At 45.1% G+C, this 22,246-nt stretch overlaps 2 protein-coding genes across 4 annotated transcripts in view; both read left to right on the top strand.

The window, feature by feature from the left end:
- Positions 1 to 13,457, top strand: part of rps6ka1 (ribosomal protein S6 kinase a, polypeptide 1) — a 114,071-nt gene extending 100,614 nt beyond the window's left edge. For all 3 annotated transcript variants that reach the window (XM_020470336.2, XM_020470337.2, XM_020470335.2), the window contains 8 exons: positions 2,717 to 2,842; positions 3,245 to 3,334; positions 3,769 to 3,927; positions 4,275 to 4,436; positions 6,974 to 7,050; positions 7,211 to 7,328; positions 7,953 to 8,090; positions 11,473 to 13,457. In XM_020470336.2, coding sequence (XP_020325925.1) covers positions 2,717 to 2,842; positions 3,245 to 3,334; positions 3,769 to 3,927; positions 4,275 to 4,436; positions 6,974 to 7,050; positions 7,211 to 7,328; positions 7,953 to 8,090; positions 11,473 to 11,595 — 993 coding nt within the window. In that variant the 3' untranslated portion in view covers positions 11,596 to 13,457. The remainder of the gene's footprint in view (positions 1 to 2,716; positions 2,843 to 3,244; positions 3,335 to 3,768; positions 3,928 to 4,274; positions 4,437 to 6,973; positions 7,051 to 7,210; positions 7,329 to 7,952; positions 8,091 to 11,472) is intronic.
- Positions 13,458 to 20,885: 7,428 nt separating this feature from the next.
- On the top strand, positions 20,886 to 21,431 carry LOC109878135 (TMF1 regulated nuclear protein 1). The gene has a single exon (XM_020470349.1). The coding sequence runs from the start codon at positions 20,886 to 20,888 to the stop codon at positions 21,429 to 21,431; it is 546 nt and encodes a 181-aa protein (XP_020325938.1).
- The last annotated feature ends 815 nt before the right edge of the window (positions 21,432 to 22,246 follow it).

Raw genomic sequence — 22,246 nt, 5'->3', positions numbered from 1 at the left:
AACTGGGACATGCTTAACACACCGGCCATTCTACAATCTAAGCTTGATGCCCTCAATCTCACACAAATTATCAATGAACCTACCAGGTACAACCCCAAATCTGTAAACACGGGCACCCTCATAGATATCATCCTAACCAAACTGCCCTCCAAATACTCCTCTGCTGTATTTAGGATCTCAGCAATCACTGCCTCATTGCCTGCGTCCGTAATGGGTCTGCGGTCAAACGACCACCCCTCATCGCTGTCAAACGCTCCCTAAAACACTTCAGCGAGCAGGCCTTTCTAATCAACCTGGCCCGGGTATCCTGGAAGGATATTCAAATCAAATGTATTTATATAGCCCTTCGTACATCAGCTGATGTCTCAAAGTGCTATACAGAAACCCAGCCTAAAACCCCAAACAGCAAGCAATGCAGGTGTAGAAGCAATGCAGGTGTAGACCTCATTCCATCAGTAGAGAATGCTTGGTTATTCTTTAAAAGTGCTTTCCTCTCTATCTTAAATAAGCATGCCCCATTCTCAAAATGTAGAACCAGGAACAGATGTAGCGCTTGGTTCACTCCAGACCTGACTGCCCTTGACCAGCACAAAAACATGCTGTGGCGTACTGCATTGGCATCGAATAGCCCCCGCAACATTTCAGGGATGTTAGGAACCAATATACACAGGCAGTTAGGAAAGCAAAGGCTAGCTTTTTCAAAAATAAATGTGCATCCTGTAGAACTAGCTCCAAAAATGTCTGGGACACTGTAAAGTCCATGGAGAATAAGAGTACCCCCTCCCAGCTGCCCACTGCACTGAGGCTAGGAAACACTGTCACCACCGATAAATCCGCGATAATTGAGAATTTCAATAAGCATTATTCTACGGCTGGCCATGCTTTCCACCTGGCTACCCCTATCCCGGTCAACAGCCCTTGCCCAAGCCTCCCACATTTCTCCTTCACCCAAATCCAGATGGCTGATGTTCTGAAAGAGCTGCAAAATCTGGACCCCTACAAATCAGCAGGGCTAGACAATCTGGACCCTCTCTTCCTAAAATTATCCTCCAAAATTGTTGCAACCCCAATTACTAGCCTGTTCAACCTCTTTCGTATTGTCTGAGATCCCCAAAGATTGGAAAGCTGCCGCGGTCATCCCCCTTTTCAAAGGGGGTGACACTCTAGACCCAAACTGCTACAGACCTATATGTATTCATCGACCTGGCCAAGGTTTTCGACTCTGTCCATCACCACATTCTTATCGGCACACTCAACAGCCTTGGTTTCTCAAATGACTGCCTCGACTGGTTCACCAACTACTTCTCAGACAGAGTTCAGTGTGTCAAATCGGAGGGCCTGTTGTCAGGACCTCTGTCAGTCTCTATGGGGGTGCCACAGGGTTCAATCCACGGGCCGACTCTTTTCTCTGTATATTTCAATGGTGTCGCTCTTGCTGCTGGTGATTCTCTGATCCACCTCTACGCAGATGACACCATTCTGTATACTTCTGGCCCTTCTTTTGGACACTGTGTTAACTAACCTCCAGACGAGGTTCAATGTCATACAACTCTCCTTCCGTGGCCTCCAACTGCACTTAAATGCATGCTCTTCAGCCAATTGATGCCCGCCCGTCCAGCATCTCACTACTCTGGACGGTTCTGACTTAGAATATGTGGACAACTACAAATACCTGGTTAGACTGTAAACTCTCCTTCCAGACTCACATTAATCATCTCCAATCCCAAATTAAATCTAGAATCAGCTTCCTATTTCGCAACAAAGCATCCTTCACTCATGCTGCCAATCATACCCTCGTAAAACTGACTGTCCTACCAATCCTTGACTTCGGTGATGTCATTTACAAAATGGCCTCCAACACTCTACTCAGCAAATTGGATGCAGTCTATCACAGTGCCATCCGTTTTGTCACCAAAGCCCCATATACTTACCCACCACTGCGACCTGTATGCTCTCGTTGGCTGGCCCTCGCTTCATATTCGTCGCCAAACCTACTGGCTCCAGGTCATCTATAAGTCTTTGCTAGGTAAAGCCACGCCTTATCTCAGCTCGCTGGTCACCATAACAGCACCCACCCGTAGCACGCGCTCCCACAGGTATATTTCACTGGACACCCCAAACCCACTTCCTCATTTGGCAGCCTTTCCTTCCAGTTCTCTGCTGCCAATGACTGGAACAAACTGCAAAAATCACTGAAGCTGGAGACCCATATCTCCCTCACTAGCTTTAAGCACCAGCTGTCAGAGCACTGCACCTGTACATAGCTCATATGTAAATAGCCCATCCATCTACCTCATCCCCATACTGTTATTTATTTTATTTATTTTGCTCCTTTGCATCCCAGTATCTTTACTTGCACACTCATCTTCTGCACATATCACTCCAATGTTTAATTGCTATATTGTAGTTATTTCACCTGTATGGCCTATTTATTGCCTTACCTCCCTTATCCTACCTCATTTGCACACACTGTATATAGACTTTTTCTATTGTATTATTGACTGTATGTTTGTTTATTCCATGTGTAACTCTGTTGTTGTTTGTGTCGCACTGCTTTGCTTTATCTTGGCCAGGTCGCAGTTGTAAGTGAGAACTTGTTCTCAACTAGCCTACCTGGTTAAATAAAGGTGAAATAAAATATGAAAAAATAAACTGTGTGTGATGCTGTAACCCTATACAGTAGCACTCATTTCCCTATGTTTTCTGCTTGCTGCAGCAACTCCATGGGAAGAACCTGTTGTTCAGCGATGGCTACGTGCTGAAGGAAGACATCGGCATGGGCTCCTTCTCTGTCTGCAAGCGCTGCGTCCACAAAGCCACCAACACAGAGTACGCCGCCAAGGTCAGAACAGAGACACACACACACACACACACTTCTCTGTCTGCAAGACCTGCGTCCCCAAAGCCACCAACACAGAGTACCCCGCCATGGTACCAAATCATACGCTGTAGCCTCCCTCTCTCTGGGTGTATATCCTGAAATATCAAGCAAGTCACTCTGCCCAATCCCCCAAGTTTTATTCGTCCATCTTGTGGGGTGCTTAATCATTGCTAATACAGCAATTGGACATAAATTGTTCAAATGTATCTTTCAGAGCGTTATGTTGAGTAAGTTATTCAGATCTGTCTTTTGGAGAGTGCTGTTCTAATCCTTTCCTAGCTCTTGTCTCGCTCCAACTCAATCATAACGGTTTCCTAATGGGGTGTTTATAATGGCATCTGTGGTATTATTGTGCACTACCAGGTGATTGACAAGACCATGACAGACCCCTCCGAGGAGATCGAGATCCTGCTGCGATACGGCCAGCACCCCAACATCATAACCCTGAAGGATGTGAGCACGTACACTGAAACACACACACACACACACACACATCACCCTGAAGGATGTGAGCATGCACACACACTCATCATACGGAAGGAAGTGAGTACGCGCGCGCACACACACACACACACACACACACACACACAATCATCCTGAAGGAAGTGAGCACACACACACACACAATCATCCTGAAGGAAGTGAGCACGCACACACACACCCACACACACAATCATCCTGAAGGAAGTGAGCACGCACACACACACCCACGCAATCATCACCCTGAAGGATGTGAGCACACACACACACACGCAATCATCACCCTGAAGGATGTGAGCACACACACACACACACACACACTCATCATCCGGAAGGAAGTGAGTACACGCGTGCACACACACCTGCACAGACTGCATCATCCTTCATGTGTTCTTTCCTTCCGTCAGGTATATGACAATGGGAAGCAGGTGTATCTGGTGACAGAGCTGATGCGAGGCGGGGAGCTGCTGGACCGGATCCTGAAACAGAAGTTCTTCTCCGAGCGCGAGGCCAGCTCCGTGCTCCACACCATCACCAAGACTGTAGAATACCTCCACGCACAGGGGGTGAGACGACTCTCTACGCACACACTGTAACACACTGCTGAATATGGACCTGAATGAACTTTGTCTTAACAAGAGTTTCTAGATATTTATCCTTTTTCCTATGTTCTAATATTCTTACTTTCAAAAAGGATTTATGTCACAGTATTAAGGCAACTACTGGGCAAATAATGTACAACCAACATCGTATCTCCAAAAAGTCAAGTGTCGAAGTAACAGTTGAAGGTTTATTTTTGTGTTAACATTTGACCCTTGCCAAGTTGTCTTTCAATCCCCTCTCTCCTTCTCCCGCTTCACCTCTACCTCTCCTCCCCCTCCGTTCCTCATTTCTCCACCTCCCTTCTCTCCAGGTGGTTCACAGGGACCTGAAGCCTAGTAACATCCTGTATGTAGATGAGTTGGGGAACCCAGAGTCCATCAGGATCTGTGACTTTGGTTTCGCCAAGCAGCTGAGAGCTGACAACGGCCTGCTCATGACCCCCTGCTATACTGCTAACTTCGTAGCCCCGGAGGTAAGGCCCGGTGTGTGTTTGTGTGTGTGATGACGATTATGATTAGTACCTGTGTATATACACTGAGAATACCACACATTAGGAACACCTTCCTAAAATTGAGTTGCACCCCCTTTTGCCCTCAGAACAGCCTCATTTTGTCGGGGCATGGATGCTGGCCTTGTTAACTCCAATGCTTCCCACAGTTGTCGAGTTGGCTGGATGTCCATTGGGCGGTGGACCAGTCTTGATATACACAGGAAACTGTTGTGTGAAAAAGCCTGGCTGTGGCGGTCACAACATTTTGTCAGCCGGTTATTGTCATGCAAAAGTCTGCCGGTCTCACGGTAATTTACCGTTAATGCACATAAACACCTTTAGAGTTTCCAGGCCTCCACACATACAAGCCGCTGATGCATGCCTTAGGAACATCTACATTTTTTTTTAAGTCTAATAAATCAATTGAACATACTCCATCACAATAAATCCATTATTTATTTTAGGCAGGTCTAAAGAAATATTATTAAGAGAATGTATTTTATTCGAAGAGCTTAGGAGTTGGCCAACTGTATGTTATCAGGCTTGTTAATTTAGCCTTCAAGTTATGCCATTTTATATTAAGAAGAATATAATTGAACTTAGCTGAATAAAATAGAAAGGGTATTTTTCCCAGTCTGGATTGAGAGTGCGCATATGAAGTGGTTATGTTGAGCGTAAAAGTAATCATTTGAAACTGGTCCTAGATTTAGAGTTGCTTGGCAACTTTAGTTGTGAATGATACAAACCATAGAAATCAAAAGATACTTTTGTATGTGGACACCCCTTCAAATTAGTGAATTTGGCTATTTCAGCCATACCTGTTGCTGACAAGTGTATAAAAATTGATCACACAGCCATGCAATTTCCATAGACAAACATTGGCAGTAGAATGGCCTTACTGAAGAGCTCAGTGACTTTCAATGTGGGACCGTCATAGGATGCTACCTTTCCAACAAGTCAGTTCGTCAAATTTCTGCCGTGCGAGAGCTGCCCCGGTCAACTGTGATGTTACTGTGAAGTGGAAACGTCTAGGAGCAACAATGGCTCAGTCACGAAGTGGTAGGCCACACAAACTCACAGAACGGGACAGCCGAGTGCTGAAGCACGTACCGCGTAAACTTGGCTGTCCTCTTATGCAACACACTCTACGGAGTTCCAAACTGCCTCTGGAAGCATTGTCAGCACCAGAACTGTTTGTCGGGAGCTTCATGAAATGGGTTTCCATGGCCGATCACCAGGCGCAATGCCATGCGTTGGCTGGAGTGGTGTAAAGCTCACTGCCATTGGACTCTGGAGCAGTGGAAATGTGTTTTCACCATCTGGCAGTCTGATGGACGAATCTGGGTTTGACGGATGCCATGAGAAAGCTACCTGCCTCAATGCATAGTGCCAACTGTAAAGTTTGGTGGAGGAGGAACAATGGTCTGATTTTCATAGTTTGGGCTAGGCCTCTTAGTTCCAGTAAAGGGAAATCAACGTTACAGCATACAATGACATTCTAGACGGTTTGAGGAAGGCCCTTTCCTGTTTCAGCATGACAATGCCCCCGTGCACAAAGCGAGGTCCATACAGAAATGGTTTGTCGAGATCGGAGTGGAAGAACTTGACTGGCCTGCAGAAAGCTCAACCCCATGGAATACCTTTGGGATGAATTGGAACGCCAACTGTGAGCCAGACCCAATCGGCCAACACCGGTGCCCGACCTTGTGGCTGAATGGAAGCAGGTCCCTGCAGCAATGTTCCAACATCTAGTGGAAAGCCTTCCATGGGAAACCAAGTGAAATCTGTTTGGGTACATCTATAGTAACATGTTTTCACAACAGAACCTATTTCATTAAACTGACAGCCTCTCTCTCTGCGTACTGGAGAAAGGAATGAAGAGGGAGATGAGAATGCAAAGTGATGAGGTATTCTGTAGCTAAAGGTAATGTGTCAGCCTATTAATTCTGAAAATATTGTAGGCTAACTCTGAATTTGTTTAATTTAGGATAGACTAATTATGTATCAAAGATATCTTAAATCAGTATATATTTATATTTTTGCCCTGTGTAATATAATATAAGGTAGGCTATGTATTGTATAATGGTACAATCATTATTTTAATTCAGTTTTGTTTTGTTTGCGGGCCTGGTCTCAAATCAAATGAAATGTCACCGCAACAGCCTATGTCTGGCATCTACTACCATACCCCGTTTAAAGGGCATCTTTTGTCTTGCCCGTTCACCCTCTGAATGGCAATACATACACAATCCATGCCTCAATTGTCTCACGGCTTAAAACCCGTCCTTCAACCTCTCCTCCCCTTCATCTACGCCGATTTGAGGTGACATTAATAAGGGATCAAGTCTTTCACCTGGTCAGTCTGTCACGGAAAGAGCAGGTGTTCTTAATGTGTTGTAATGCCCAAGAGTAGCGTGCTTGGCAAATTCTAGGGAGTATAGCCTTTGGGCGTATAGCTGGATCACGGTGATGCACGATAGCCAATATTGTGACGCATTGCTCTGTCCTGTGTGTTCCAGGTGTTGAAGCGTCAGGGCTATGATGAGGGCTGTGATGTTTGGAGTCTGGGTGTCTTGCTGTACACCACGCTGGCTGGGTGAGGAACACGCGCGCACACACACACCCCGCTCACACATCTGTGCACTATATTCCACTCCGTAGGGCATCTACATCCAACAAGATGTCATTTTGTCACTCGCGTTCGTACGCACTCTCCCGTTTGACTTGTCCCATGTGCTCCCTCCCTCCCCTTTCAGCTTCACTCCGTTTGCCAATGGGCCCGAGGACACTCCAGATGAGATCCTGAGCAGGATAGGAAGCGGTCACTTCACCCTGACCGGAGGCAACTGGGACGGCGTGTCGGACGCAGCCAAGGTACAGTACGACTGACTAGGACTTGCTGGGAAACTTGAAGTGAAACAATAGTTGTTTAGTTTGGATTTCAAGGATAGAGGTGTACAGTATATAATATGACAAAAACCCATCAAACTGGACTCCTGAGTGGCGCAGCAGTCTAAGGCACTGCTGAGGCGTCACTTCTGACCCAGGTTTGATCCCAGGCTGTGTCGCTGCTGGCCGTGACCGGGAGACCCATACGGCGTTGCACAATTGGCCCAGCGTCGTCCTGGTTAGGGGAGCGTTTGGCCTTCTGGGTTTTCCTTGTCCCATCGCGCTCTAGCGATAGTGGCGGGCCGGGTGCCTGCTAGCTGACTTTGGTTGCAAGCTGGATGGTGTTTTCTCCGACACATTGGTGCGGCTGGCTTCCGGAATAGCGGGCAGCGTTTCAAGAAGCAGTGCGGCTTGGCAGGGTCGTGTTTCGGTGGACGATTGGCTCACAAAAATCACCTCTCCCGAGTACGTAGGGGATTTGCAGCGGTGGAACAAGACTAACTACCAATTGGACATCACGAAATTGGGGAGATAAAGGGGTGAAAGTACAACAACAAAAACATCAAACCATTAATATCTTCCTTCCTGCTGTGTGTTCTTTCTCTGTAGGACCTGGTGTCTAAGATGCTCCATGTGGACCCCCACCAGCGACTGACGGCCATGCAGGTCCTCAAGCACCCCTGGATTGTTCAGAGGGACAAGCTGCCCAACAGCCAGCTGCAGCACCAGGACGCCAAGCTGGTCAAGGTACTGGATTGATACTATAATGTACACCCTGCTGTGCCCACTGGGACATCCAGGGTTTGGGAGTCAACTCCGTTCTTGTTCACATGGTAAATTTCTATTTCTATTGGACACAGCGGACAATGCCATTACAGTCCCGAAAAGTACATTCCAGAATAAAGCAATGTGACCAAACGTTTTATTTTCCAAGGTTATATTTTGGGGAATTTTATGCTTCATTGGATCGAGGAGAGACAATGGGGAAGATGGATAGAGAGTGTGCTGAAGTGGCAGTGGGCCGGATTTGAACCCCGTGCTGCAGCGGTATATGTGATCCGGAGGCAGCGGTTTAGTCCGTTAGACAACCCTAGGCCATAGTGTGGCCTAACTTTGTGGTGCCTGCAGCGCTTTATTTGGAAATCGGGAGGTGACTGAACAAAAAGTGGGCGTGACCTGGGGAGCTCTGAGGTACCGGAACACACGAGAAAATGAAGAAACTTTATGATACAGCATTGCATATCATGGCATTTGCATGGTGACATTGAGTAGAATAGAGGTACTTACAGAATTTGCACACATGGGTAAAAAAAATATATTGTAGCCTTTTATAAAAACATTTCATGTAATTTTACGGAACTGGAGACTTTAGTGAAATATTTTTGAATACCACACAAATTATCGAAATGACAGGCTTTGACACTGACAGAGAAATACAAAAACTAGCGGAGACTAAATATTGTACAATATGAGGAGGAAATTATAGTCCTAATCAAGTTCCAGTATCACTCACCAGTGATGCTGTTCGCTCAATAGGGCTACAGTTGAAGTCGGAAGTTTACATACACTTAGGTTGGAGTCATTAATACTCGTTTTACAACCACTCCACAAATTTCTTGTTGCAAGTCGGTTAGGACATCTACTTTGTGCATGACAGGTAATTTTTCAAACAATTGTTTACAGGCAGATTATTTCACTTATAACTCACTGTATCACAATTCCTGTGGGTCAGAAGTTTACATACACTAAGTTGACTGTGCCTTAGACAGCTTGGAAAATTCCAGAAAACGATGTGTCATGGCTTTAGAAGCTTATGATAGGCTAATTGACATCATTTGAGTCAATTGGAGGTGTACCTCTGGATGTATTTCAAGGCCTACCTTAAAACTCAGTCTCTTTGCTTGACATCATGGGAAAATTAAAAGAAATCAGCCAAGACCTCAGAAAATAACCTCCAATTCTGGTTCATCCTTGGGAGCAATTTCCAAATGCCTGAAGGTTCCACGTTCATCTGTACAAACAATAGTATGCAAGTATAAACGCAATGGGACCACACAGCCATCATACCGCTCAGGAAGGAGATGCGTTCTGTCTCCTAGAGATGAATGTACGTCGGTGCAAAAAGTGCAAATCAATCCCAGAACAACAGCAAAGGACCTTGTGAAGATGCTTGGAGGAAGCAGGTACAAAAGTATCTATAACCACAGTAAAACGAGTCCTATATCGACATAACCTGAAAGGCCACTCAGCAAGGAAGAAGCCACTGCTCCAAAACCACCATAAAAAAGCCAGACTCATACTTTTTGGAGAAATGTCCTCTGGTCTGATGAAACAAAAATAGAACTGTTTGGCCATAATGACCATCGTTATGTTTGGAGGAAAAAGGGGGAGGCTTGCAAGCCGAAGAACACCATCCCAACCGTGAAGCACTGGGGTGGCAGCATCATGTTGTGGGGGTACTTTGCTGCATAGATGGCATCATGAGGTAGGAAAATTGTGGCTATATTCAAGCAACATCTCAAGACATCAGTCAGGAAGTTAAAGCTCAAAGTCACAAATGGGTCTTCCAAATGGACAATGACCCCAAGCATACTTCCACAGTTGTGGCAAAATGGCTTAAGGAAAACAGAGTCAAGGTATTGGAGTGGCCATCACAAAGCCCTGCCCTCAATCCTATTGATAATGTGTGGTCAGAACTGAAAACGCGTGTGCGAGCAAAGAGGCCTACAAACCTGACTCAGTTACACCAGTTCTGTCAGGAGGAATGGGCAAAAATTCACCCAACTTATTGTGGGAAGCTTGTAGAAGGCAAAACATTTGACCCAAGTTAAACATTTTAAAGGCAATGCTACCAAATACTAATTGAGTGTATGTAAACTTCTGACCCACAGGGAATGTAATGAAAGAAATTAAAGCTGAAATCATTTTCGCTACTATTATTCTGACATTTCACATAAAATAAAGTGGTGATCCTACCTGACCTAAGACTGGGAATTGTTACTAATATTAAATGTCAGGAACTGTTACACTGAGTTTAAATGTATTTGGCTAAGGTTTATGTAAACTTCCGACTTCAACTGCATTTGGGAATTTATAAAAATATGTTGGGAGCCTACAGACATACGTCTAATTTTCAGCAGGAGCCATTTGCTTTCCAACCTGTGCTTTTCCCACAATTGTATTCAAAATATTGCGAAAGGCCTGTTTTGGCAGCTGTTCAGACAACTACAACTCAACAATCAGTTGATTGATAGCCTATTTGCAGCGTGTTACCGACTGTAGGCTATGCCTTGTGATTGGTCTACATTTTACAATCCACAGCTATTTATTTATAGCAATTGTCTATCAGAGCAGGGAGTGATCATAGAAATGTAATTTCATTCTAGTTCTATGAGAGAGATACAGGCGCGTTTCTCTCTCACAAAACCAACGGCCACGCATTGGTCTCTGGACTTCAATGTTGCACAAACTTTATCCCTGGCCTGGCCCAACCGTAATCATTTCTCAGAATATCAGGCACGGGCTGGAAATATGTTTTTACATGACATTTAGGCAGGATAATTAACGAGGAGGCGTCTTAATCAACTCTGATTGCTTTTATTCAAATTGCCTTCTCTTTCAAGTTAAAGCTGCAGTATGTAGCTTTTTGGGAGACCTGACCAAATTCACACACAAATGTGAGTTATAGATCTGTCATTCTCATTTCAAGCGAGTACAGTGCTTGAGGCAAGAAGCAGTAGATATATTCTATGTGGGCTATTTCTATGATTCCCAATCTTAAATTTAGTTATTTTTGTCTTATTTTCAGTTTTGAACACCAGCTTCAAACAGCTAAAAATACAATATTTTGGTTTCTGAAAAATATATTTCACATCAGTTTAGATGGCAAAATGATTCTCCTACGCTGTACTTGCTACACGATTAGAATTTTAGAAACCAGGAAATGGCAGAGCGATTTCTGCATAGTGCACGTAAATTCTTTCATGCCACAAGATGTACCGGATCCGGTCAAAGAGGTTCCGGAATGCAACGGTCTTAAAGAGGTGCCGGATCCTGTGTGACTGCAACTGGAACTGTTTGTCCTCCAAACTGATATCTTGACATTGCACTACCTCTTCTCTTCTGACAGGGGGCGATGGCGGCCACCTACTCTGCCTTGAAGAGCTCCCAGCCCACGCCGGAGCTGAAGCCCATCGAGTCTTCGTTCCTGGCCCAACGACGTGTCAAGAAGCTCCCCTCCACCTCTCTGTAGAATCATGATGACCCCCAGACTCTAGCTAGAACACCCCCCCCCCCAGTCAGTCAGTACAGCAGTAAGTCACGGGACTGAAGAGACAACCTCCGTTTAACCAGCCAAGGACCACTGACTGTACTCTGCTGTAGTCACCCCCCCCCCCCCCCCCCCCCCCCCGCCGGTGATATCAGTCGTCTCAGTTTCCTCCTCGATAGGTGTGGTCACTGGCTGTCAATCACACCTGGACTAGTGACAGGACATGACTGGGGATAAGGAGGCAGGGGGGTAGCAGCAGTTGTTGACAAATGTGTTCGCAGTATATTTTGGATAAGAGTTGTGTGTGTGAGTCTTGAGTTTGCGAGACAACCTGCTACCACAGAGGACGTTGATGACCGCTGTTGATGTTTCAGTAGTGTTTCTGTTCTGCTGTCGTTTTGATTGGCTCTCCCCCTCAGCATCACTGTGATTGGCTGCCGCTCAGCTCGCTGCACGTCTGTCTTTCTGTATGTCTGTTTGGTGTGTCGTTCTCTCTCCAGTTGATTAGCTTTACGTAGTAGTAGGCTACTGCCAAATTGATTTTGTTTCTTGTTTTTTTCCATTAGGAAAGCTTGAAGGGACTATGGAACAAAATGAGATCAGTCCATTGCTATCATTCTCCTATTTTGTAATGACCATTAAAGTAAAAAAATATATATTTTGCCATAAATGAGACTGTACCAGAAGTAGCAATTCTGGGTAATGTAGCCACTGCTCATGTTTTTTTCCAAGCTGAGTGTCTCCCTGTCCCATTTGCATGACTTACGGTGAGTCCAGTCCTAGGGAAAGTTGCAGGAAGTTGTTCGCATGGTCTGGTGCAGTGTGGCGTCATGTTGCTTTGTCCTTTTCTTATCTACACTTTTCTTGGTGACCTTGCTGATTCTGAGAAGAAAAAAAAGATTGGAGAGATGTCCAAATATTTTTATTGTTTAAAAAAAATATATATATGAATCAGAGTATCTGTAATGCCCTAAACAAGTTGGCATGTTGAAATCTATATTCAGTTTTTTTCCCCCATTGTTTTTTCTTCTTGGATATGCATATTTTGAATGCTGTTTTCACTTTTGTTGTTGCCTGTTTTATGTTTTGTTGTTCGGTCCAAAGAAAGTGGTGATTACGTTTTGTAAAAGGTATGTCGAGCACACTCTGTTGGAGCGTCCATGAGGGACTCTTTCCCACAATCCTCCTCTGTTTCGATGTTAAGTATGGTGTGATTGATTGTCGAAGCGATTGTACTGAGCACTCAAATGCACTCTCCTAAAGTCACTGTAAAACAATATTGTTTGGGCTTTTCTGATTTGAAATTGCCTCTCGGCTGGTTTTTCAATTATAAGTGAATGTCCGCAGGTTATTTTTTGTCTCCTGTTCAGTTTGACTCTACTACCCGGGTAAAGGTCTTTAAACACTATTGTGCCAACCTGAACCAAGCTGCGCCGGCTCTGCTATTTTAACCAGTACAGCTTGGTTTGGTTCGGCAGTGAGAAAAGCCCTGGACTTCCATCAAGTTCTTTCTCTATTTCTACTTAATCATAGGTCATAGTAACTTCTAGACTAAATGATCATTGTATTATTTGCTGTATTGGGATAGGACACATTTGTGGCTAAGTTTTAAGTAGCTTGTAAAGGTAACTTGACCTACAGCATACTTTTAGATCCTGTAAGCTTCTTTAGGCTTTTGACCCTTGACGTCTAGATATCTGAAGCATATCTGTCGGAAGGTCGGGATGGGGTACAGAGGGGTACGTCACCCTCTTCTGCCATTGCAGCAGTGGAGATTTGGGCCTATAGGGTGTTAAAATGAGATTCCTTTCTATTAAAAAAAAAAAAGATCTGCGCTGATCAGACTGCTTTGTCTCTGCTTTCATCTCTTATTGTCTGCGCACACTAATAATAATATAATACAAAATAACAGGGTTGCACTCCATTCAGAAATTGAACATGTTCCTACATTAGTCTGTCAGTGTCTTTTGTGTTCATACACTTTATGGACCACCTTTAAGTGTACTGTGTCCTAGACCCTGTGATGGATGTGTGTTTTCCTTTAAAACACCCCAGGGAACAGTGTGTTACGCAAGCAGAAAAACACTGTGTGCATCTCACTGCAGCACATGTGCGCACACACACACAGAGCAGGGGGTACACTTTCATTGTACTTCCCAAACGTCCTCCAATGCACTGACTAGCTCCTGTGATGGACCTCTGCTGCAGGCACACACACACACGCACTCTTAGGCAGCTTTTAACATGGTAACACTTTCCTCTTCTGCGTCAAACCATTCTGTTCTGTAACACATTTGTGTACTGACCACACGCTCCCTGAAACGGACTACCATCCGCTCATTAAAATACGCAAACTCTTACTTGCGTACAGTACCTCCACATACTTGCCTAATTCCTACCTCCTTCACAATGGCATGCAAAACCCTACATAAAAGCAAATCATATTCTGTTCAGCATCAAATAGGAAAGCTAATTCATACTAAACACAACTTGTTCTCTGGAAAATAGCATTAACTGACTCTTAGGATGTATATAGAGAAGGGTACTCAAATTGTACTTCACTGACTCGTGCTTGGTTAAAAGAAATGGATATGATCGTTGGAGCTGTATTGTTCTTGAAATAACTATTTATCCTATAAAACCCAGAGAGTGTTCAATGGAAGCTACTCTTAACATATACGGTGCATTCAGAAAGTATTCAGACCCCTTGACTACTTCCACATTTTGTTACGGCACTACCTCGGCAATCTACACACAGTACCCTATAATGACAAAGCGAAAACAGGTTTTTAGAAAAGCATGTAAATAAGGTATTTCTAAGTATTCAGACCGTTTGCTAGGAGTCTCGACATTGAGCTCAGGTGCATCCTATTTCCATTGATCATCCTTAATGTTTCTAAAACTTGATTGGAGTCCACCTGTGGTAAACTCAATTGATTGGACGTGATTTGGAAAGACACACACCTGTCTATATAAGGTCCCACAGTTGACAGTGCATGTCAGCAAAAACCAAGCCATGAGGTCGAAATAATTGTCCGTAGCGCTCCAAAACAGAATTGTGTCGAGGCACAGATCTGGGGAAGGGTATCAAAACATTTCTGCAGCATTGAAGGTCCCCAAGAATACAGTGGCCTCCATCATTCTTGAATGGAAGAAGTTTGGAACCACCAAGACTCTTCCTAGAGTTTGCCTCCCGGCCAAACTGAACAATCAGGGGAGAAGGGCCTTGGTCAGGGAGATGACCATTAACCCGATAGTCACTGACAGAGCTCTGGAGTTCCTCTGTGGAGATGGTTGTCCTTCTGAAATGTTCTCCCATCTCTGCAGCACTCCACCAATCAGGCCTTTATGGTAGAGTGGCCAAACAGAAGCCACTCCTCAGTAAAAGGCATGACAGCCCACTTGGAGTTTGCCAAAAGGCACCTAAAGACTCTCAGATCATGATTAACAAGATTCTCTGGGCTGATGAAACCGAGATTGAACTCTTTGGCTTGAATGCCAAGCATCACGCCTGGAGGAAACCTGGCACCATCCTTATGGTGAAGCATGGTGGTGGCAACATCATGCTGTGGGGGTGTTTTTCAGCGGCAGAGACTGGGAGACTAGTCAGGATCGAGGGAAAGATGAATGAAGCAAAGTTCAGAGATCCTTGATGAAAACCTGCTCCAGAGCACTGAGGACCTCAGACTGGGGTGAAGGTTCATCTTCCAACAGGACAACAACCCTAAGCATACAGCTAAGACAACGCAGGAGTCGCTTCGGGACAAGTCTCAATGTCCTTGAGTGGCCCAGCCAGAGCCCAGAATTGAACCCGATCGAACGCCTGGAGAGACCCGAATGTTGCTGTGCAGCAACGCTCCCCATCCAACCTGACAGAGCTTGAGAGGATCTGGTGAGAAGTGAGAATCTCCAAATACAGGTGTGCCAAGCTTGTAGCATCATACCCAAGAAGACTCAAGGCTGTAATTGTTAACAAAGTACGGAGTAAAGGGTCTGAATACTTATAAATATATTTTATAAATTTGCAACAACAAAAAAATGGGGTATCGTGTGTAGATTGAGGAAAAACAAAAATGTTATCAATTTTAGAATAAGGCTGTGTAAACTAACAAAATGTGGAAAAAGTGAAGGGGTCTGAATAATATCCGAAGGCACGATCTACAGTGCATCGTCCCTCTGGGTAGTTGCCTTAGGCCGTTACTCTGCTCTATTTTTACAAATGATTTGTGTCTGGTCTTACGCAAAGCTAAAATGACTGTATGCGGATGATCCCACACTCTACATGTCAGCACCCGAAGCAAGTGAGCTCACTGAGATTTTTAATGAGTTAGTATCAGAATGGGTGATTTGAATAATAAACTGGTCTTTAATACATTTTAAAACTAAAAGCATTGTATTTGGTTCTAAACATTCCTAAACCTCGACTGGAGTTGGACATGAAGGATGTGACCGTTTGAGGAATGGATGGTCAAGTCACATTGGCAAAGTTGTGAAGACGGGGAAGGGGAATGTCTGATTTTTGACACAGATCAACTGTACTAGTTGTTCAGGCTCTGGTCTTGTCCCAACTTGATTACTGTCCGGTAATATGGTCAAGAGTAGCGAAGAAAGGCTTAAAACGGAGCAACATGCCTTGCCCTTAAATGCACGGAACTAACATAAACATGCATGCCAGTCGTTCCTGGTTGAGAGTTGAAACATTAACTGCTTTTCTTCTAGTTATGAGTTTTATTACTGCAATGATACATTCCAGATTATCTGCATGATCAAATCACATTCAGCTCAGACACCCATATATATATGAGAGACTTGGAGACTGAAGAGACCTCTGGTGGCATGTCTTATGGGTTATATATATATATATAAAACCCATAAGACATGCCACCAGAGGTCTCTTCAGTCTCCAAGTCTCTCAAATTCACGGCAACGCACAATTCTATACAGAGCCAAGATCGTATGGAACTCCCTTCCATCTCCAAATCCTCAAGCAAACAGAAAAATGACCTTTAAGAAAATGATTATACAACTCATGGAATGGTGGGGACTGTGAGGGGACACGCACACAATTTTTGTTGTATTGTTTGTATGTTTAAGTGTGTGTGTGTGTGATTGTCCTTGTCCATTAGTCTATCAGTGTTTTGTTACTTGTTATTGTTTGTTTTGTGTGGCTACTGCTTCTGTAAAACGAGTAAATAAGCAAACACTCTCTCTACCTCTGTTCATCTCTCTCACTCTGTGCTATGTGCTCTTACCTTGATGTCAGTGTACAGGCAATTCACACTGCAGTAAATAAACCCTCTACAACCACACCAATACTAACAGACTTTTTCTAGGTTCCCGGGAATTAATTACAGTACTGTATCTAGCATCTTTCCATGGCTCTCATTACATTACCCTGGTCTCCTCCATCTGAAAGCAACTCATCAAAAGTAGTGCATTATATAGGGAATATGGTGCCATTTGGGACAAACCCTGGAAGATGCTGCATTGCCTAATTTCATCTGCGGTTGTAATGGTGGGCAGGTCTGTTCATTTGGGCAAACCGTAGCAACACGTTTTAAACAGAACTAGAAACAAGCATTTCTTATTGGGCCAGTATAGATAGTACTTCCCCGTTTCACTCCATTTCTTAACATCTTCCGTTTGTGCCTACTGAACACATGTCTGTTTGATTTGGAGGCAGCACTAGATAGAACCAGGAACATCAATGTGTCTGATGGTCGTAAAACGCAGAGTGAAGGCTGCCTTCCTCTGTCTCTGCGTGGGCGGTAGACCTTGGAAATGCTCTGTTAACACGCTCTGCCTCTTTCTTAACACCTCGCACTCCAAAACCGTGAAGTTGAACCTATGAGCGCCAGACATTGAACAGCTGTCTATTTGGTTGAAAATATGTATTTTCAACATGTGTTCACTGGGATATTTGATAATAGTATTAACATCTACTGAACAACCTGATGTAATGGGTGTTTTATGCAGTTGGTTTTTACCCTTATGAAAAAAGATTGCAGTCAGAGTGCAGTAGAACTGTAGTTAGAAGGCAGTATAACTGCAGTATGCTGCAAATACTGTGTCCAAAATACCACTGTCGACTGCAGTTACTGCATTTTTTAAACTGCAATCTTTTTTTGTAAGGGTAGTTCTCATTATGGCTGATGTGAGCTCAATTCTGATTGTGCCTCTGGAAAGATTTTGTTAGCGCTGGTACTGCGCACACAAAAAAAACAGAAGATTGACTATTCTCTCTCTTTCAGCAGGTATCTCAGTTTCCAGCTCCTCTGCAGCACAGCCCACTAAAGTAAAAGTAGATCATATTCCCTCTGAAACTATGCTATGCCTATGAGCAGAAGACGTTGAAAAAAAATACTTATTTTTGGTTGCACCCTGCAAACGAGTCCCGAGTCCCCTGTCCCCTGCCTTACCCGTGGCTTTCTTCCCCAATCCCCAGTCAGACCTCATGGTGATGTAATTGACCCTTCGCTAAGCCCCGCCCCCCTTGGGTACTGTTGCAAGCTTGGACAACATTTTCACGGGAAGCTCAATTCCCCCCATTCTAACCACTGGTGAAATCCCCTCACAATGATCTCAAACTGTTTCTTTTTTTTTATACTAAATGAAATTAAACACAGACCACCCTTTACTCATCAGGAGACTCTCGGGTATGTTGTGGTGGACTGTCATTACAGTTGCTTTAAGGGAACCTGGTCAAATGAAGGTTGTAGGCACTGGATGGCTCTGAATGCACTGTCATCATGCAGCCAAAGTTACTAACCACTTTAAAAGCCAACTAGTGTTCTCTCCAATTATAATTTGGGATTTGAAAAATAATCCCAAGAATCTGCATTTCAGGAATCGCAGTAGCAAGTTCTCTTGGTGCACTGTTAAATTATTGAGCCATTTAAAAAAATAAAATAAAAGTGTTTCAAACGTGAGCTTGTCCAAGATGTTGGACTCGACGACGGTTGCTATCCATTGGAACGCTGCGATTGGTTGCCCAAAATTCTGTGCAGGGGTCAATTCCCTTTATCCAGCAAACGACACATCGCTCCCTCCCCCTAGCACAAACACAACATAGGCAGAGGAGATTAGTTTAATCTGGGACAGAGGGTCTGTATACGCGGAGGGAGGGAGGGAGGGAGGAAAGGGTATATGGAGGGATGGTTATTTTCACAAGGGATTGAGGACAGACTTTCTGTGTTATAGTTGGGCGGAGGGAGTGAGGGGGAGAGATGATGTTTGAGATGGGAGAGAAACCCTGTAATGCATCCTGAATGATCGCATCAGAAGCCTTGTTTTTGCGCGTGTGTGAGCGTGCGCCAGTCTTTCATGAGAGGACAGGGTTTGCATCACGTGTCCCTCTGGATTACTTGGCTCACAAGTCATGGATGGACACAGTTGTTGTTAGCAGTGTGTCTGTGTGTGCGTGCTTTTCAACCTGTCTGTGGGTTATATGAGGAACCCTTCTTGGAACTATATTGTGTGATCAAACAGTGGCAGCATCCCAAACACTAAACTAGCTACAGCACGTCAGGGTTGGGGTAAGGAAAGTTGGAGTTGACCCCAACCCTGCAGCATGCACTCTGCAAAACCCCACCAATCTCTTGCACTCTCTCATATATACGTATAGTACCAGTCAAAAGTTTGTGGAAGCCAGGTAATCTGATACATCACTCTTCTTCTTGGTCAAATAGCTCTTACACAGCCTGGAGTTGTGTTGGGTCATTGTCCTGTTGAAAAACAAATGATAGTCCCACTAAGCGCAAACCAGATGGGATGGCGTATTGCTGCAGAATGCTGTGGTGGTTAAGCGTGCCTTGAATTCTAAATAAATCAGTGTCACCAGCAAAGCACCATCACACCACCTCCTCCATGCTTCACATTAGGAAACACGCATGCAGAGATCATCCATTCACCTACTCTGCGTCTCACAAAGACACAGCGGTTGGAACCAAAAATCTCAAATTTGTACTCATCGGACCAAAAGGCAGATTTCCAACGGTATAATGTCCATTGCTTGTGTTTCTTGGCCTAAGCAAGTTTCTTACCAAATAGAGCTATCTTCTGTATACTACCACTACCTTGTCACAACACAACTGATTGGCTCAAACGCATTAAGAAGGAAAGAAACTCCACAAATTAATTTAACAAGGCACACCTGTTAATTGAGATGCATTCCAGGTGACTACCTCATGTAGCTGGTTGAGAGAATGCTAAGGGTGTGCAAAGTTGTCAAGGCAAAGGGTTGGCTACTTAGAAGAATCTCTCAAATAAAAAATATATTTGTATAACACTTTAGGTTACTACATGATTCCATATGTGTTATTTCATAGTTTTGATGTCTTCACTATTATACAATCTAGAAAATATTTTTTTTAAGAAAAACACTGGAATGAGTAGGTGTGTCCAAAAATATATAAATGAGAGAGAGAGAAAATAGTTCAACCTTGAGTTAGAGCAGCTGGCTCGATCAGCTAGCTAGCAGGGGAATGAACCAAACAGATGGTACAAGGGTGTCTGATCATTCCAGGTGTGTGTGTGGAGGGGGGGACAAATTACCATTGGATAAGGGTCTGAGATGCACTGAGTGAAGTTTGTCATCTTGGAAGAGCTAGTTCAAAAAGAAAGAAATTCAACAGCGGTGAATGATAGGACGGGGGAGGAGGAATAGTGGGAAAGGCTGATAAATGAGTTCGGGAAGGAGAGGGTGAGGGAGAGAGAAACTAAAATGTGAACAACACCCCGCCCTCCTCCACTTGCCATCTGATGCTGAGACTGTGTTGCTATGGGCAACAAGCCGAGCGGTATAGAGGAGGATGGATGGATAGAGCCCAGCTGGAGTGAGTGAGGGAGGGAGGGCGGAGAGGAGAGGAGAGAACGACTCATACAACACACACACACACTAAGCCAACCACAGACAGGAGAAGAGCTATGATAGAATCGCTGAATGTGTTATCCCTCTCTTCATTTTCCTGTTGAAGTAGGCTAAGAGCACCAGAGATGGCAACACAAAGGACATCGAGGGGGCAGAGCCAGCAGAGGGGCAAGCAGCCAATCGGCATTCAACATGAAGCAAGCAACCAATGAGGGGCGAGTGGACTCCTCCCCATGAAACGCTTTACTGAGCTCCGATCTCTTATTAATGAATGAAGCGGCTCTGAGGCAGCACGCCACTCACTGTGCTCCCACAGAATACTAGAATCAACAACAGCAGCACAGACTGACGCCCGCACCCAGCCGTGAAGAAAAACCTCAGACAAGCGCCTACCACGGACGACATGGATTCCCACCTTCACCCTGAGGCCGCAGCACCCCCTCTTTCCGTCCCTTCCCTCCCTTTCTCAGCCTTGTCCCCTTCCCCCCCCGGCACGCTGGCCCTCCCTCTTCCATCGCCCGCCACACGACGCTCCATCTCCATGGGCGACTTCCGGCGGGTGACGATGGCCTTGTACGGCTCGGAGCCCCCCTCGACAGCCACCACGGCCCCCTCCTCCAAGATGGTGACCCCCAGCTCCAGCATGGAGTTTGAGGCAGCCCGCCGGCGCCTGCTGGAGATGGAGGAGCGCCAGCGTGTCATCCAGGAGATGGAGCGGCGCCTGGAGGAGCTCCGGGAGGTGTTCGTGCGCTCGGAGCAGGAGGCAGTGGAGCATGGCGAGGTGGTTACCCGCATCGCCTGCGCTGCCCAGCAGGGGGAGATGTACACGGCTGAGAACAGCCAGCGGTTCAAGAAGGGCCTGCGCTTCAAGAAGCACCGGCCCACTATCGTTTTCTCATCCATGCTAGGACTCCGCACGTGCCTGCCCTGGCCCGTCAAGCTCAAATGACCCCCATCAACTACAGAGCACCACCTCTTCAGACCATTACCCCTTATTGATGTACAATCCCCGCTTGAGCGCTTCTTTGTTCCTGGAGGCTGGCCCTCTATGGACTAGAGACCGCCTACTGAACATATTAGTTAGTTTGGCAGCCATTGGACTCACATGGTACGTCTGTAAACCCAAAAGGTTATTGTACAAATGCAAAGATGTCATTGCTTGATGTGGTTGGTAGATTCTTATTTTCTGTGCTTTATGTGTTGGAAGAAATGGGAAAAACATTCAAGGTGCAAGTCTCTGAAGAGGCTATGAGCAGGCATTGGACTGTGAGGTAACATGGAAACAATTCATTTTCTCTGTGCCTCTTATGATATGCAAAGAGAGAACAGGGTTATATAACAAAGCTGGGCTTATGGGATGGGGGAGAGCATTGAACACTATTCCTTTCCAACCCACTGAATTGAGAAAAGGGGAGCGAAGGGCAGTTAAGGATCGACAGAGAAAGGGGGAGTCAGAAAGCGTGGGTGGTAGAGGGCCATGCTCACGAAGGGAAATGTGCCTTGGCATTCCCCAGCAAACTCTATCTCTCAGCCCAGTAATCTTTTGAGCTTTGAAAGCCAAGTCCTCAGTGGAGTTATCGTCGGCTCTCTCGGGGCGAGAGAGAAAGTAGTTCCTCCTCAGAAGCTTCCACCTGTGGCCTCTTCTTTGTCGCCTGGCAACCCAGGCCAAGCTCTCTCTCTCCTTAAAACCTTCCAGAATGTATTCGACAAACATTGTGTCCTCGGGGACCGAGGATTCAAGAACAACTTGCTTTTTTGCTGCAT

This window comes from Oncorhynchus kisutch, linkage group LG14 (genome assembly GCF_002021735.2).
Source record: "Oncorhynchus kisutch isolate 150728-3 linkage group LG14, Okis_V2, whole genome shotgun sequence".
NCBI classification, from domain to species: domain Eukaryota; kingdom Metazoa; phylum Chordata; class Actinopteri; order Salmoniformes; family Salmonidae; genus Oncorhynchus; species Oncorhynchus kisutch.
Note: the sequence above shows the minus strand (reverse complement) of the source record. Positions and strands in the feature narration are given on the sequence as shown.